The sequence below is a fragment of the Silurus meridionalis genome, chromosome 3 (assembly GCF_014805685.1).
Source record: "Silurus meridionalis isolate SWU-2019-XX chromosome 3, ASM1480568v1, whole genome shotgun sequence".
In the NCBI taxonomy this organism is placed as follows: domain Eukaryota; kingdom Metazoa; phylum Chordata; class Actinopteri; order Siluriformes; family Siluridae; genus Silurus; species Silurus meridionalis.
The window spans coordinates 25783152-25800477 of NC_060886.1; the positions used below are offsets into that span (position 1 = coordinate 25783152).

Consider the following 17326-nt stretch of genomic DNA (forward strand, 5'->3'; position numbering starts at 1 on the left):
GTTTATCTCAACGGATGGCTGGTAGTTTGTTTAAAATCACTGTTTTTTCCTTTGCTAACAAACACTATCAAGCTTTTAAAAGGATCAGAGCTAAGCCTGCAATTCACCATTCAGTGCCCCAGAGAAACCATCTTATCCACTTGCAATGTATATCTCAAGCCATGAAGAAAAAGCTGGAAGACCCTCAAGCAGCAAAGGACAACTGCATCAGGCACTGTTGGGATTCAAACCCAGGTTCTCCTGTTTACTAGACAGGCACTTTAACCAACTAAGCCACAGCGCCTTGCTGCCGCACAGCAAATGCTCAGCCAGCTGTTGAATGGAAATTCTTCGCTCTTCGATTCAGGGGGGAAAAAGTGCATGGACATATTCATTCGAGCTAACAGCTAATAAGGCAGAAGCATGAATTCGATTTTTGTCTTAATGCTAGTCCTACCATTAATCTGAGACTTGCTAAGGTCCTCAACAGAAAATATGATCACATACAAATGAAGTTAAGATACATATCGACAAACAATAGCCCTGCCATTGCAGTGAAAACGTTCTATCTAATATCTGATCATAGTCTCAACAAGCCACTAAAATTCTGTTGAAATTAGCATGCAACACACAAATGTTGACAGCGATTGCTCTGAGGGTCCTACTCTTCCAGCAATAACAAAGCAGTGCTGCAACTAACAAACATTAGGCACCACTGTCCTTAGTGGTAGGAGCAATTGATCTCGACTGTTTGCTCATGGACCCATGAATGCATATTTGTTTTATATAAGAGATTTTTGAAATCTTTTGTAGAACAATTGCTGTACCATTGGACTGTGCGCTTTGGTTGTAAGAGAAACCCCTTGTAATCAAGAACTCGGAATCTGCCATTGCCTGCCAGTTGAATCAACACAAGCAGCATATAAATGTTTGTGCAGATGAGACGAAACACTTGTAGCTGTTTTACTTGATTTTTGTTGCAGTTTGTCTGCCTGTAAAACCACCAGCAGTGATGAAGGTTTCAAAAGGAAACTTGCCTCGTGTGAGGATCGAACTCACGACCTTCAGATTATGAGACTGACGCGCTACCTACTGCGCTAACGAGGCGACCTGGCCGAAGGCCGCTACCAGGATCCACTGCTCTGAGAATGTAATATAATAAAGGTCCTGTTGGCTGTTGCTTTTCTTTTGTGTAAAAAGATTTTTGACCTGATTTAGACCAACTGCTGTACCAATGTACTGTCCAAACTGACTGTAAGGTATATCCATGTTATAACAAGCCTCGGAATCTGAGATTGCTAGGGCGTTGTACCACCACAAACAGTTTGCTCATTGATAAAAAGGCCTATAATGTTTTGTGTTGAAATCACAGCGCAGTTGTACCCAATTTACCTGGTTTTCATTGCAGTTTGTATGGCCATGGTAGCACGCTTACAGCAATAACAAAGGGGAGCTGCAACTGACCAACATAAGGCACCAATGTCCTAAGTGGCATTCAGCTGACCTAGATCGGTTGCTCTTGGACCCATGCATGTTGTTTGGGTTAAATATACGAGATTTTTAAAGTATATTGTTAGATTTTTATCATGCCCAAACGAAACTTAATTCGTGGAGAGGTTTTCCATACGATCTGCGATACCAGTAGGCCTTTCTGATCAGGGAAGAATCACACCGCACACAGCAAATGCTTCCTCTTCAGTTTATTGCAGGCGGCAGAACGTTTATATACACATACAAAGAAAAGAAACCTGACCTAGTTGTTTCCTGTTTAGACAAGAGGATATACTAGCTGGCGATGTGTGAGTCCAGATAAGGACTCCGTTTACCTTACAGACTAACATCGTAAATATTCTATAGACACTGAGCAGACAAAGGAATGTGTGTGAAACAGTGTGAAAACCATCCTAACACTAACAAAGGCCACTTTAAATCATTTATGATTTAGCATCACACACCAAAACATAGGATGGTCATCCTGGGAACAGAATCGGTGACACAAACTGCAAATGAAAAGATACAGACAAACAAAAACATAGAGATTCCATTTCATTCTTTCCCTACATGCATATAATCCTTCATCATCACCACTCCAATCGAGGCCTTTATGGCCTGTCTTACCATCATCATCAAACATGGCAACATACAAAGTATAATTCCAACAGTCAATAAAAGAATCATTCCTAAAACAAAATAGTGTTCAACACTCGTAAACAAACTCTTAATCTTCTCAAAAAAACTTTGTTCAGCAGTTGTTTCACGTTCTCCAAGACGACGAGAAGCTTCAGTGATGTTTTTCAGTGCTTGTTCGATAATATGACCATCAGCATCATTATCGGGTATATAGGTACAACAGGAAGAACCTACATCAGCAAATACTCCACCTTGCATAGCAGTGAGTTGATCCAAAACCAAACGATTTTGAAGGGCAGTTAATCTCAAACCTCGAAGTTCCACTCTAATTCCTTGCATCATAGCTGTGGTGGCGTTCATGAAAGAGATTAACTCATACCGGGTTACCTCAACTTCTATCATCAGATTAACTACACCAACAGATGGAAAAAGAGATTAAAAAAACTTTTCTGCACTTTTCCAAAGACGATGTTCCTTAGGGACAGGATTATCTCTAGATATTGAACTAAATGTAGATCTTTCTTCTAAACTTCTTTTAGGCCTTCTACCACTTGTAATAGGCCTTACAATTAAGGCAGCATCTTGTAGCTGAATCGGTGCACACACCCCAGACCAGTCGCTTGGGAGAGCTGTATACACCGTATGTCCGCATATCCAATACCAATCTTTAACAACCAGTGTTCCTGTGAACCTGGTATGCGCTCAAACGTACAGTTACTCTGGCAGTTAGCCAATATCCTGGCAAAGGTTATATGTCCTGCCAGAGCCTGCCTTTCTTTTTGTTGGACAGATATACATACACGGCAGTCCCTATTAGAATAATTAAGGGGTCGAGTCTCCGTAGTATTACAGTAAACTGACGGAATGGTTCCTAAAACTTTACTTCCTCTACTTCGGGAAACACAAGAAAGGTGCTTAGGTATTTGGAGTATAATGCCTAAACTAACAGGTGGCACAGAATTAAAACTAAGAGTTAAATTTATCTGGCTATAGTTTATTGAACATGTAAGACAGAGACTAGTGGAATTAGAAGCACCTTGGAGCACTTTACATGGACACTGCCAGACAGAATCAGGACTGCTCATTGAAGACACACACTTCAACTCATCAGTGGAACTAGGTCCGATAGCAACAACTGGAAGCTCATGTGTGCTGTGAGGGATAAGTGTACATACATAATCTCCCCTTCCACCCATAGTTTTAGCAGTGTGATTAGCTAGTCTCCACCACATGTTGGTTGCATATGCATGAGGTGGATCCGGATGCTCTAACCAAGTCTCTTCTCCTTGCAGACGTGGGGCTCCTTGAATAAAGTATTCAAAGGGGTTAAACAACATTAGGAGTGTAATTCCAACTATGCACATATTGTTATAGAATTTAGACCTAGAGCAGGTATCAGGGTAAGCTAAACAAACAGTTAAGTGAGTCAGATCTTCACCCCGGAGGTGGCCCCCTTTCTACTATAAAGAAAGGATCTTTCCGTGGGCTCTCAACTGTTTCAGCCCTGAATACTCACTTAGGCAGGCTTCTTAGGCCAACAGATTTACAGATTAAGTGGGTGCTGTTTTGATCCTGCTTGCATGTATCCACTGTGGCTGATGATCAGTCAGAACTCCAGTTCTGGTTACAGCTAGAACATTCGCTGGACCCAGATACTTCGGCTCACCGACCTTGGTAGGCTTCAGACGTCGTATCAGGACCTGCTGATTAGGCACAAAAGGGTGTGTTGGCTTATCTGTGGGCAGAGGAAGAGTTAGTGAGACATCAGCACTGATAGAATTCAATTTCTCAACCAGGGCAGAATATATTATATATATTATTATAATATTGTTAATATTTTGACAACCGTTTTAGCATTCTCTGTCGCACATGCAAATGCTTCTGGCCACTTACTGAATCTGTCAACTATAACCAACAGATATCTCAAATTTCCTACAGCTGGCATATGTGTAAAATCTATCTGTAGGTGTTGGAAAGGGGCTTCAGGAAAAGTAAGCGCAGTATGTTGTACAGGTCGATGTACGTTAGTTTTGGCACAAGTCAAACATGAATCCAACACTAGCTTGGTTGTTTTAGCTACATCAGCAATACAGTATAATGCATTTATAGCCTGTATGACTTTAGCTATGCTAATGTGTGACATCCCAGGGTAATGCTTCACCAACACTATTAAGGCTAGTTTGGGAAGAGCAATTTTGCCATCTACATCTCTAATGATACCAGCAGAATCTGATTTACATTGTTTAGAAGCCCAATACTCAATGTCCTCCTCAGTAGGCTGACTTTGAAGTATTTTAGGTCAATGTCTGGTATATTGGAGATATGTGACATCATCGAGATCTCAGGATTTGTATGTACTGTGTCCAAATCTACTGGTTGTTTTGCTGCTTCCTTAGCTACTTTATCCGCTAACGTATTTCCCTGAATTTCCTCTGAATCACCTACGGCATGTCCTTTAACCTTCACTATGGCCACTTTGGCAGGGAGTTGAACAGCTTTTAAAAGGTCACCTATGAGATTAAAATGTGCTATGGGCTTTCCATCAGCTGTTTTAAAGTCTCTTTGCTTCCATGTTTCGGCAAAATCATGCACAACACCATAAGCATACTTAGAATCAGTGTATATAGTCACTACTTTACCTTCAGACAACTGACATGCTCTTGTGAGTGCGACCAACTCTGCAGCTTGTGCAGATGTGTATGGTAATGATTTAGCTTCAACTATTACATCAGGTAATCTTACAACTGCATATCCACATAAATACACACCATCAGAAGGTTTTGAACATGAACCATCTACATATAGACAATCCCCCCTCTTCCAGGGCCGTATCTAAAAGATCGGGCCTACAAGAGGTCTCTTGTTCAATGTGTTTAAGGCAATCATGTGTGTCGTCAAAACCATCTAAGTCAATATCGTCTAGCAGATCACGCAGAGCTACTACAGCTGAATGCGGCTGGGAAGAAGGCTTAATAGTTAAGTTTTCCGTTGCCAAGGCGTGGTCTCATAACCAGATCTACGTTGTGCTGTCATATGTTGTGTGTTGAGGTTGTGTAAAATAGCTGTTACCTGATGTGAGGTGTACAGTATCAAAGGATGTGACAGCACCGTTTTCTCAGCATCCCGGACCATTAGAGCCGCAGCAGCCACCGCACGCAAGCACGAGGGCAACCCTTGTGCTATGTTGTCTAAAGATTTGGAAAGATATGCAACAGGCGATATCTGTCACCGTGTTCCTGGGCTAGGATCCCCGCAGCCATACCACCACGTTCGTGCACATATAGATGAAAAGGCTTAGCATAATTCGGAAGACCTAGAGCTGGAGCAGACTGTATAGCCTTCTTGAGGGCAGCAAAACTGTCAGTCATTTCATGAGTCCACAGAATGAGATGTGATGGAGGAGCTTTGTGATCAATAGCACTACGCAAAACTTTATCATGCTGTGCGCAGTCAGGGATCCATGCTCGGCAGTAGTTCACCAGTCCCAAAAAGCTCTGCATCTGTTTCACAGTCTGAGGTCTTGAAAACCTAGTCACAAGCTGCACTCGGTCCTGCGAAATCTTACGTTGGCCTTCTGAGATCACATGGCCCAGATATGAGACCTTTCTCTTCACCCACTGTAGTTTCTGGTGTGAAGCTTTAAATCCAGCCTGAGCCAGGACATTGCAGACAATCACTGATGCTTTGTGGCAGTCCTGCTCAGTCAGTCCTGTGACAAGGATGTCATCTGCGTATTGAAGAATGCAGGTTGTTTCTGGAAGGTGTATATCAGCCAAAGTTCTGTGCACTACAGCGGAGAATACGGCTGGCGAGTCAACAAAACCCTGAGGAAGACGGGTCCAGGTGAATTGACGTCCCCTATAGGTAAATGCGAAAAGTGGCTGCGTCTCTGAGGCCAAAGGGACACTGAAAAAAGCAGAACAAAGATCAATCACAGTAAAAAATCTGTGAGTCGCTGGTATAGAGTTAACAACGGTAGCTACATCGGGCACCAAAGGAGCTAACGGAATAACTAATTTATTAATCTCAGGTAAATCCTGTGTTAGCCTCCAGCATTTTTTATCTGCCTTCAAGACGGGATTAATCGGTGTGTTATACGGTGAATGTGTCTCGATCAAAACACCTTGTGACAATAAATTGTCAATAACTGGAGCAATGCCAACATTCTTCTCTTTCGACAATGGATATTGTTTAACAAAAATCGGATGGTGTGTTTTCATGAGTGCATGATACGGTTTTACCTGGATCAAACCTGCCTCATCTTTGTGAGAGGCCCATAATTTAGGGTTAACTTCACCTAAATTCGGTTCATCAGGCAGGACCTCTGTACTACCTTGGAAAAAATCTTCCGGATGTGGCTGTGGCTCGGTTGAGAGCATGAGGACAGAAGGAAAAGACAGTGAGACATTGCTTTCGAAAAACAGAATCTCCATTCCCATTTTATGCATCATATCTCTTCCTAAAAGGTTTAAAGGCGAGTTTGGAATTATTGTAAAGCTATGATAAAAATTAGTACCAGTCGGTGTCACTACAGGCAAAAGGTGAGTTACAGGACATGAAATTGGAACCCCATCTATTCCCACGGAGCGAATACTTTTTCCTGAAATGGGACCAGAATATTCACCCCTCAGCAATTGAAGAACAGGTAGCGCCAGTATCAACAAGAAAACAATAGTCTTTATTGTCTATGCGCAACGTGACATTAGGCAAGGTCGAAGGGTGATTACTGTAGGATAAAGTTATCATCGAAAAATCATGGGGTTCATCGCTCCGTAGGCTGCCCTATGCAGAAGTCCACTGGGTAGGATATTGCTGCTGTGTGGGCCTCTGCACGACTGCATGCTGGTCTGTATTCTCTACTCGCTGAGTGGGTATGCCCCTTCTCTCATCTTCCATTCTCTGTCTACAAGTTTTAACCCAATGACCAGACTTCCCACAATAATTGCACCTACCCTTTTTCCTAAAACCTCCTCCTTGAGTTTTGTACTGTGGCTGGGATGCACCACTTCCTGTTGCAGCAAAGAACATAGTGGGTTCAGACTTAACTAAACCAGAAGCAGACTGAAAACCTTCAGCGGCATCTAAATCTCTAATTCGAGCACAGAACTGATCTACTTACTTCTCGAGCAATCTGTCTGTCGTGATGCGAATCAGTTGAGCCTGAGAAGCTTTCATGTTATTCAAACAAGTATTTATAAACAACACATTGTGTGTATCATCAGTTGGCAGTTTAGAATCATTCTCCCATGCTGCTTTAAAACGCACCACAAAGGCAGACGGCGTTTCCTTAAAACCTTGCTTAGTGTTAGCTGCATGTGAAATGTCACGCTTGGATGCTATTCTGTTATCCAGAAAATCCTTTAGCTCATTATACATTTGCATTACATTGGCATCGTTTTCCCAAAAAATCTGGTGACGATTCGCGGCCGTGCCCTCGCCTGTAATGGCATCATTAACTTGAGCGAGGGTCGGACATTTTTCTATGATCAACTCCTCTGTAACATCGTCTCCCAAAGTACGCAAAAGAATAGTTCTAAAATCAGGGCCCGTTAACTGTGCATACCGAGTGTGGCTTTTCAAGATCTGTACATATTTTGTGGGGTTAGTTGGAATAGGAAGACTCCTACATATAGCATCAATATCACTAGCTTTCGCTGGTTTAACATGAATTTCATTTCGCTCTCGTACAAATGCAAAAGCGGGCTGTAAAGACGCAGCAACAGGCAGCGCAGGATAAAGACCAGGGCTAGTAGACGGTGTCGAATTGTATGGCGGAGGCGATTGTTTCTTATTCAAAGAGCATTTAGAAGCATTGACTCTTTCTGGACCTTTGTCCCAGTACTTCTTCATATTTACCCATTTATCATAGGACTCACGCATATAAGTGTAGTCCCAATTCGGATCGCCCCATCCACCGTTCACCATGGAATACGCGTTTTCCATATCGAGGGTCTTAAATGACCCATGTCTAGGAAAATCATCTACCTGCGACATACATTCACTCCATCCTGCCAAATTATCTAAATAAGGATTAGTCCAGTAACCGTAACGTTATGACCCATCTTCTTAACACAGAACAAAGAACAGACACACAACACTTAATACACAGACAATACACACAACACTAGGCACCAGGGGGATCGCAGTCTTCAAACAAAAAAAATAATCCAATCTCTCCAATTGAATCACAAATTTTGTTAGGTAGGAGAAAAAAATAGACTATAAAGCCAAAACAAGATTGAAGTCTTTTGAAAAATTTTAAAGTCTTTTCAAAATGTCCGTTTTTCTTTAGTTCCTTTTCTCTTTCTTTTTTTTTTTTTTTTTTTTTTTCAATTAATTTTTCATTTATCTATTTTTTTCGGGCATATAAATTATCGTGGATTCTTTTGGATACTTCAGACAATATCGCCTATATTAGACAGACCGTAAAAAACGTCTTCTAATCTTGCATCTTACATCTAAAGTGAGGAAACCAATGTCGCGACGAAATCATCCCACCAAAGGAAATTATCATTAAACAATTAATGCATAACCAAGACACGAAAACATATGCAGCCCTATTGGCTGGCATACGGGACAATCCCCGCCAACAAGGAAGTACATTAAACTCACCTTGATGCGTGATTTCCCTTTTTGGATATTGCTGAAAGTATCCCGCTTCTGACACCAAAACTGTTAGATTTTTATCATGCCCAAACGAAACTTAATTCGTGGAGAGGTTTTCCATACGATCTGCGATACCAGTAGGCCTTTCTGATCAGGGAAGAATCACACCGCACACAGCAAATGCTTCCTCTTCAGTTTATTGCAGGCGGCAGAACGTTTATATACACATACAAAGAAAAGAAACCTGACCTAGTTGTTTCCTGTTTAGACAAGAGGATATACTAGCTGGCGATGTGTGAGTCCAGATAAGGACTCCCTGTTTACCTTACAGACTAACATCGTAAATATTCTATAGACACTGAGCAGACAAAGGAATGTGTGTGAAACAGTGTGAAAACCATCCTAACACTAACATATATTTAGAACAATTACTGTACCATTGGACTGTTCACTTTGGATTTAAGACATACCCATGTAATCAACACCTCAGAATCCACCATTGCTTGGCAGTTGAATCAACACAAGCAGTCTATAAATGGTTGTGCCGATGAGACAAAAACAGTTGTGCCCATGTTCCTAATCTTTGCTAATCAGAACATTAGTGTGGGCTTTGGATGTGTGAGCACAAAGTATGGAATGATTCTGTGTCAGGAATATTTGTTGGAACATCCGATTAGGCTACAGCAACATTTTGGTCAAATGAGTGGAACCGTTTGGAACAAGAGGAGATGGTTTCGAAAACCGCGTCCAACAAATTATTTCGGGTTAGGACGAGAAGCACGGACATGTCACATGCAATATGGCTCTTCAATCTTCTTTCACAGAGTACCAGCTCTGACGTTTCCACATGCTTTCCAAGTCTTACCCATACATTAGCAAATTATGGTTTAGTCTCACTGTGGTAAGCATCCTTTATGGTGTTAATTTTGACCAACCAATGGCTCTGACAATAGTCGTCTTTGTTTGAACCCAAAAGATATTCCCATGATCCTCCCATGCAAATATCATTGGTTCAAACATACTTTGTTAGTGACATTTTTTTAGGTGTCACTGAAACTTGAATTGTAAATACATCTTAGTCACTAATTGCAGAGTTAATTTTTTATTTTAGCTAGAGCAAATTGACAAAGCTTGGTAACATGTCATAGGAGGGTTATAATGTACTAACGTTAATTTGATGGGACAGACTACACTTTGGACAAATTCAAAGTCTCAACATTGGAAAATCAAAGATAGAGCAGCTGCTAATAAAGGCCAAAAAGCAAGAGTCCATCAACCACGACCTCGACGTGATTCAAACACGCAACCGTTTGATTTGGAGTCAGACATGCTACCTTTGCGCTACGAAGTCCGCGTAGCTGCTTTGACCCGTCTCATGGCCCAGAGAAGGCTTTGCATTTTTCTCGTCGTGGTTGTAATGACAAATTGTGTCTGACGGTCAGGTTGCAGGCTCTGACATTTTCCGCATCGGAAGTCCCTGATTGTTGGTGTAATTAAGATTCAGGAGTTACATTTCATATGTAAAGGAAACAATCTGTTACACTATACAGTGAAATAATGAACTTAGTGTCAGTCATTTGGTCTGTGATGAAATGTAAAGTTAGTTTTCAAAAAGCAAATGCTATGTGTAAAACTATGGACAAAGATTGGCAAAGAAGCTTTTAAGGTGCTTTTTATGTGAGTTATACATTGTCACATTTTTCAACTAGCCTGCATCCTTGAATACTGCTGTTGGACATGAAATAGGGGATAACTTTCATGGTGGGCGTCTTGCAAAAAAGGCACATTAAACTATTGGAGAAAGCTTCAAGAAACTCCTAAAATTCACCCTCTGAGCCAGCACTGAGACAAGTATTTTATTGAGGCAAGGTGTCGCAACTGTTCTAGGTTCAAAGCAGGGCCGTGAGCAGAGCCTGGATAGTTCAGTCGGTAGGTATCAGACTTTTAATCTGAGAGTCCAGAGTCCAAGTCTCTGTTCGGGCGTTAAAAAACCAACGGGTGGCTGTTTCTTGTTGGTCAGATAATCCAAAGCTTTTCTGAATCTTCCCTTGATGTCAAAATGCCATGAGATGTTTTTCTTACACAGAGTACATTTTCTGACATTTTCACATGCTTTCCAAATCTTACCCATATGTAGCGGCTGTTCCTCTGCGTTGTGTTAATTTTTGATGGTAAATAAGGATTTTCCACACAAAAGCTGGTTTGGCGGGAAGATTTATTTTCTGTGCCTCTCTCTGTGTAGCAAAACATATAACCAGACAGGCACTGTTATCTGCAATTCTCATTTAGTCTGCCTCTCTCCTCTAGTGCCATTGCGGGAAAGAGCAGAGTAACACAAACACTCACACTTTACAAAACACATTATATAAAATTAATTCACAACCATATAATTATCAAAGAAATATGCAACAGCATTGTAATTATTAGGTAGAAATATACAACAGTATTATTGTCTCATAGATACCAATTGACATACCTGTGTAGCAAAACATATAACCAGACAGGCACTGTTATCTGCAATTCTCATTTAGTCTGCCTGTTAACCACAAAATGTATATTAAGTACACCAGGTAATTACCAACAGAACTCACAATAAATGCAGAGTATAATAGATATCAATAAACTAGGATTTATCGTTAGTGTGCCCCGAAAATACACGTAACCATTACTTATTTGAGATGTTAGCCGCTTAGCTGCTAACACATCTCTCACACGTGCAACGCACACGCCTCATTGCAATCTCACAATGCTCTGCTCACTTGTTAACAATACTCAAATAAACTACATTTACCACATTAAAAACTTTAACTAATGGTCAAATATAACATCACATAGAATACTCTCTCACATTTAATCATTTAAACATAACATGAACACTTATAACACTGTTTAACACCAGAGAAACCGGGCTCATGAAATCGTACCTCTCTCCTCTAGTGCCATTGCGGGAAAGAGGACGAACTGCTAATTGCGCTGCGAATTGAACCACTCACTACGTATGACGTGAGCTGGCGTACATACCTTATTTAATAAAAGCCCGTAAAGATTTCAAAATAAAATACCCCAAAACAGATGGTAATAAAAACAAATAATATAATAAAAAAAATAACAAAAATTATAATCTGGTGTAACAACATATCCCTGCTACACATACATTAGCAGATTATGGCTTAGTCTTACTGTGGTAAGCATCCTTTATGGTGTTAATTTTGACCAACCAATGGCTCTGACAATAGTCGTCTTTGTTTGAACCCAAAAGATATTCCCATGATCCTCCCATGCAAATATCATTGGTTCAAACATACTTTAACTGTGACATTATTTGAGGTGTCACTGAATCTTGAATTGTGAATACATCTTAGTCACTATTTGCAGAGATATTTTTTTTTTCAGCTAGAGCAAATTGACAACACTTGGTAACATGTTATAGGAGGGTTATAATGTACTTACCTTAATTTGATGAGACAGACTACACTTTGGACAAATTCAAAGTCTCTACATTGGACAATCAAAGATAGAGCAGTTGCTAATAGAGGCCAAAAAGCAAGAGTCCAGCAACCATGACCTCGACGTGATTCGAACACGCAACCTTCTGATCTGGAGTCAGACGCTTGTTATAGGAGGGTTATAATGTACTTACGTTCAAACAAAACACTCTGAAATTAGAATGTAAATCGTGTCAAACAAAACTGACAGTATTTCAAATAGCATGGAAGGAGAGCCTCCTGAGTTATAGAAGATCTCTTAGTGCTGTTAGATCAGCATATTTCTCCACCCTCATAGAAAATGACAAGCATAATCCTAGATTTTTATAAAAAAAAAAAATCAAAATTAGCTAAATTAACATGAAATAAAAGCACTGCACTAACATGCACACAGTTAACAGGTAGTAATTCATGAACTTTTTAATAATAAAGTTGAACACATCAGGCAAAAACTCCAGTCGATTAATATAAATCCAAACTATTTTATTATTAACCCTGTAGACAGCAGTGTAATTATAACAGACAATCAATTTAAAGTTTTACTCCTATTCAAGAGAATTACTTAATTTCATTTATTTTCTTATCAAAATCATCAACCTGCATTTTTGATCCCTTGCCTACAAGTTTCTTCAAACAGATAATTCCAAAGATAATTGAACCTGTTTATTAGGTAAAGTATACAGAGTGTTTGGTGAACTGGGATATTTGTATGCTGTCGACCCCTCACACGTTTACTCAGGTTTGTTGGCGGTGGTGAGGTGGGTCTGGATCGATCCCAGAGATCCCTCATGTCTGTGTCATCTTCTGGTTCTCCCTTTTAGTTATTCTGCCATAGCAAGTCTTGACAGAGTCCCCAACTACACAGTGTACTTAACTTTCATACAACAATAAGGACACATAATAATCCATATCCTTCTCTTCCTGTCACCCCTCTTTTCTCTCTCTCTCTCTCTCTCTCTCTCTCTCGCTCTCTCTCTTTCAAAGATAATTGAACCTGTTTATAAATTGATAAACTCTTCTATTAGCACTGGTTATGTACCTAAATACTTCAAACTAGCAGTTATCAACCCCCTATATAAACCTGACCTTGACCCATGTCAGCTGTCCAACTACAGGCCAATATCAAACCTCCAATTTATCTCCAAAATTTTAGAAAAGGTTGTAGCACAGCAGTTATGCTCGCATCTACTTAGGAATAAAATTTTTTAAATGTATCAGTCAGGATTTAAGCCTCATCATAGCACAGAGACGGCCCTAGTTAAGGTAATAAATGACCTGTTATTGGCTTCTGATCAGGGTTTTGCCTCTTTCCTTGTTTTACTCGACCTTAGTGCAGCTTTTGACACTATTGATCATACTATCCTGCTTGCTAGATTTGAGAACATTGTTGGAATAAAGGGAACAGCTCTCTCCTGGCTTAGGTCTAATTTGACTGATCGCTATCAGTTGTTGATGCAAATGGTGAGTTCTCCATGCACTCCGCAGGGATCTGTCTTAGGTCCACTGCTTTTCTTTTTATATATGCTGCCTGTGGGTGAAATTATACATAAACGTGGTATTCGCTTCCATTGCTATGCTGATGATTCACAGCGGTATATTTAACCAAAGCCAGATGAGAGAGATCAGCTTAAAAATGTTGAGGAGGAGTGTGTAAAGGACATTAGACAGTGGATGCTTGATAACTTCCTTCTGTTTAACTCAGATTAGATGGAAGTACATTTACTAGGACCACATGCAGCTAGAAGTAAACATTCCGATTACGTAGCATCTCTGGATGGTGTTTCTATCTCAGTGTGTACAACAGTCAAAAACCTGGGTGTGATTATTGACCCTAGTCTGTACCTTGAGGCTCACGTGAATAATATTATCAGGATCGCCTCCTTTCACCTTAGAGATATTGCTAAAATTAGAAATATGATGTCGTTACAGGATGCAGAAAAACTAGTTCATGCTTTTGTTACATCTAGATTAAACTACTGTAATGCTTTACTGTCTGGATGTTCGAGTAAGTGCATAAATAAGCTTCAGTTAGTTCCGAATGCAGCAGCAAGGGTCCTCACTAGATCTAGAAAATATGTCCACATCACCCCCGTTTTAATCAGTCTACACTGGCTTCCACTCAAATCTTTCATCCATTATAAAATACTACTACTGACGTATAAAGCACTTAACGGTCTTGTGCTGCAGTATCAGAGTGAACTTCTGTACCAATATGATCCTCCAGGCCTACTTAGATCAATAGGTGCGGACTATTTGTTGGTACCTCAAATAATGAAGACTACAGCAGGGGCAGATCTTTCTCTTATAAACTGATAATTAGAGCGTTTGTTTCAAAATTTTTTTTAGTATAATTATTATTATCAGTTATGGAACAGCCATATCCTATATTCGATATTCCAATCAGTGTTCAAGTCAAGGCTGAAAACATATTTATTTAGTCAAGTCTTTTATCAGTCGATTTTTCTTAGGTAAAGTATACAGAGTGTTTGGTGAACTGGGATATTTGTATGCTGTCGACCCCTCACACGTTCACTCAGGTTTGTTGGCGTTGGTGAGGTGGGTCTGGATCGATCCCAGAGATCCCTCATGTCTGTGTCATCTTCTGGTTCTCCCTTTTAGTTATTCTGCCATAGCAAGTCTTGACAGAGTCCCCAACTACACAGTGTACTTAACTTTCATACAACAATAAGGACACATAATAATCCATATCCTTCTCTTCCTGTCACCCCTCTTTCTCTCTCTCTCTCTCTCTCTCTCTCTCTCTCTCTCTCTCTCTCTCTCTCTCTATTGGTCGAGTTAAACATGCTCCTGAGGTTCCAGTGACCACTGTTTCTGCCCCTCTTCCCTCTGCGTATCTTTCCCCTTCGTCCAGGCCTGCCTCTGTATAGTGTTCTCTTCGAATAGAGGCCACTCTGTGCAGCTGGGGACGGTTTCTCATCAACGCCTTGGGTGGTTCCATGAAATACCAGAGTAAGAACGGGAGCTTTGAAGATGGATTTGAACTGTAGTTAATGTCAACAGTCTGCAACACTGATTCAGGACTACAGTTTGCTTCTGATCACCGTTACTGTACTCCGCAACATCTGCAATAAATGGACATTCAGTGCAAACCAGATGAAGATGGTTTTCCTCTTGAGTCTGGTTCCTCTTAAATTTTCTTCCTTAAGCATCTCGGGGAGTTTTTCCTTGCCACAGTCGCCACCGGCTCGCTCATCAGGGACAAAAAGAACGTCTTATTCATTTTTATCACCACATAATCTTTGTAAAGCTGCTTTGAGACCATGTTCATTGTTAAAAGCGCTATACAATAAAAATGAATTGAATTGAATCTTAAAGCCTTTATGTCAGATAAACTTTTATTCTGCTTATAATAAATAGAAAAAAAGAAAAAAGAGATAGCGGATAATATTTGAGCCTGTTGAATTAGCCCCACTACTTTTGGCATTATTTGAGGAATCCTTAGGGGTCAGTACACTGCCACCGACATTGAGACAAGCATGTATAACTCTGTTTCCCAAAGAAGGTAATGGCCAACATTATGTAATTCATACAGGCGTATTAGCCGCCTCAAATACGATATCAAGATTCTAGCCAAACTTTTGGCTTCTTGTTTGGAGAGAATTCTCCCAATTAATATCTCAGAGGAGCAAACTGGATTTATAAAAGGACGACATTCCTTTTCTAACATACGTAATCTTTATCATGTATTTTTATTTGAAGCAAAGTAGTAGTTAGAGGTGGCGATTTCCTTGGATGCTGAAAAGGAATTTGATAGGTGTCAGGGAGCTCCCTGCATCTTCGCCCGCACCAGCCCCGCCCGCATGGAGCTGCTCGCCTGACTACTAACACGGTGCACCTGATCTCCATCAACCACGCACATATAAGCAGCCTATCTTCACTCCCACTTCGTCCGTTATTGTTTTCCCACGTTACGCTGTCTGCATTGCTATTCTCTGGCTGCTGCCAGCGCCCCGTGGATTACCATACACAGACTGCCATTTACGTTCACAGGACTGCAACGCTTCGCTGCATGTGTGTTTGTCTCCTGAGTAATACATTAAAGACTTGTAGTGCGTCTACTTCGGCTTCCGCCTCATTCTCCGCATCACAATAGGATATAGTGGGAATATCTTTTTAGAGTATGAAGGGAGTTTGGTTTTGGGGATGGATTATTTTTCTTTCAATTCTTTCTCTCCCTTGCTACTTTTAGAAGTAGTTTTGTATTATTATTATTATTTTATTTCCTTGTTTTTTTTTATTTCCTTTTCCTGTTTTAATTGTGTAGTTGAAATGTATGTCCCTTTGTTTTAGTTTAATTAATGGGGTGGGTAGGATGTGTTGTTATAAAAAATAAAGTGCAATTTTGCAATAAAAATTCTAAGACAAAAAAAAAGACAGGAGACGGAGCTGCAGGTGGCCGAATTAAATATGATGAGATTTACATTGGGAGTGATGATGGACAGAATTATAAATGAGTTTATTAGAGGGACAGCACATGTAAGACGTTTTGGAGACAAGGTGAGAGAGGTGTGATTGAGATGGTTTGGACATGTGCAGAGGAGGGACATCGGGTATATCAGTAGGAGAAGCCTAAGGTTGAAGCTGCCAGGCAGGAGGACAAGATGAAGTCCAAGGAGGAGGTTTATGAATGTGGTGAGGGAAGAAATTAAGGTGGTTAATTTAAAAGAGGCAGTATGGAGACAGATATTCTGAAAAAAGATTATTAAAGTGGAGGATTTTTGTTTTTATTTGTACACTTATCTCGACCTCGGTTAACTTGCCAACCCTATTAAGTCGACGTTTTTTAAGTGGAACCGCCAAATTCTCGCTTTGTCTTAGCATTTTTTATCGGTTATGTCGATTTTTTATGTCGCCGAACCCTAATATCTCGAGCACAAGGGGGGCAAATTTGCCACTTAACGTCGGTTATGTCAGGAATCCCCCTGCCACGCCCCCTTCGGCGGCGGCATTCCCCGAAGTACCCTGCTTCTTCTCCCGTGCGCTCCACGCAGTCATGTTGATCACACACACCTGACTCTCATTCACTCACTCATCCCATCTCCTATTTAAGCCCCTCACCTCCACACACTCGCGGTCTGTTATTGTTTGTGCATGATCATATGTGT

At 40.6% G+C, this 17326-nt stretch overlaps 1 protein-coding gene and 2 non-coding genes across 3 annotated transcripts; all 3 read right to left on the reverse strand.

The window, feature by feature from the left end:
* Nucleotides 1–209: 209 nt before the first annotated feature.
* On the reverse strand, nucleotides 210–283 carry trnat-agu. The gene has a single exon. It is a non-coding gene; the product is annotated as a tRNA-Thr (tRNA).
* A 730-nt stretch (nucleotides 284–1013) lies between these two features.
* trnam-cau lies at nucleotides 1014–1086 on the reverse strand. The gene has a single exon. It is a non-coding gene; the product is annotated as a tRNA-Met (tRNA).
* A 4794-nt stretch (nucleotides 1087–5880) lies between these two features.
* Nucleotides 5881–8404, reverse strand: LOC124382793. The gene is made up of 2 exons (XM_046845057.1): nucleotides 6351–8404; nucleotides 5881–6015 (listed from the first exon to the last, which is right to left on the reverse strand). The coding sequence occupies exon 1, from the start codon at nucleotides 8101–8103 to the stop codon at nucleotides 7225–7227; it is 879 nt and encodes a 292-aa protein (XP_046701013.1). The 5' UTR covers nucleotides 8104–8404; the 3' UTR covers nucleotides 5881–6015; nucleotides 6351–7224.
* Nucleotides 8405–17326: the final 8922 nt, after the last annotated feature.

What these genes read in the sequence shown, in the direction of transcription:
- LOC124382793 (XM_046845057.1), bottom strand. Translation starts at nt 8,103, where the DNA reads ATGTCGCAGGTAGATGATTTTCCTAGACATGGGTCATTTAAGACCCTC.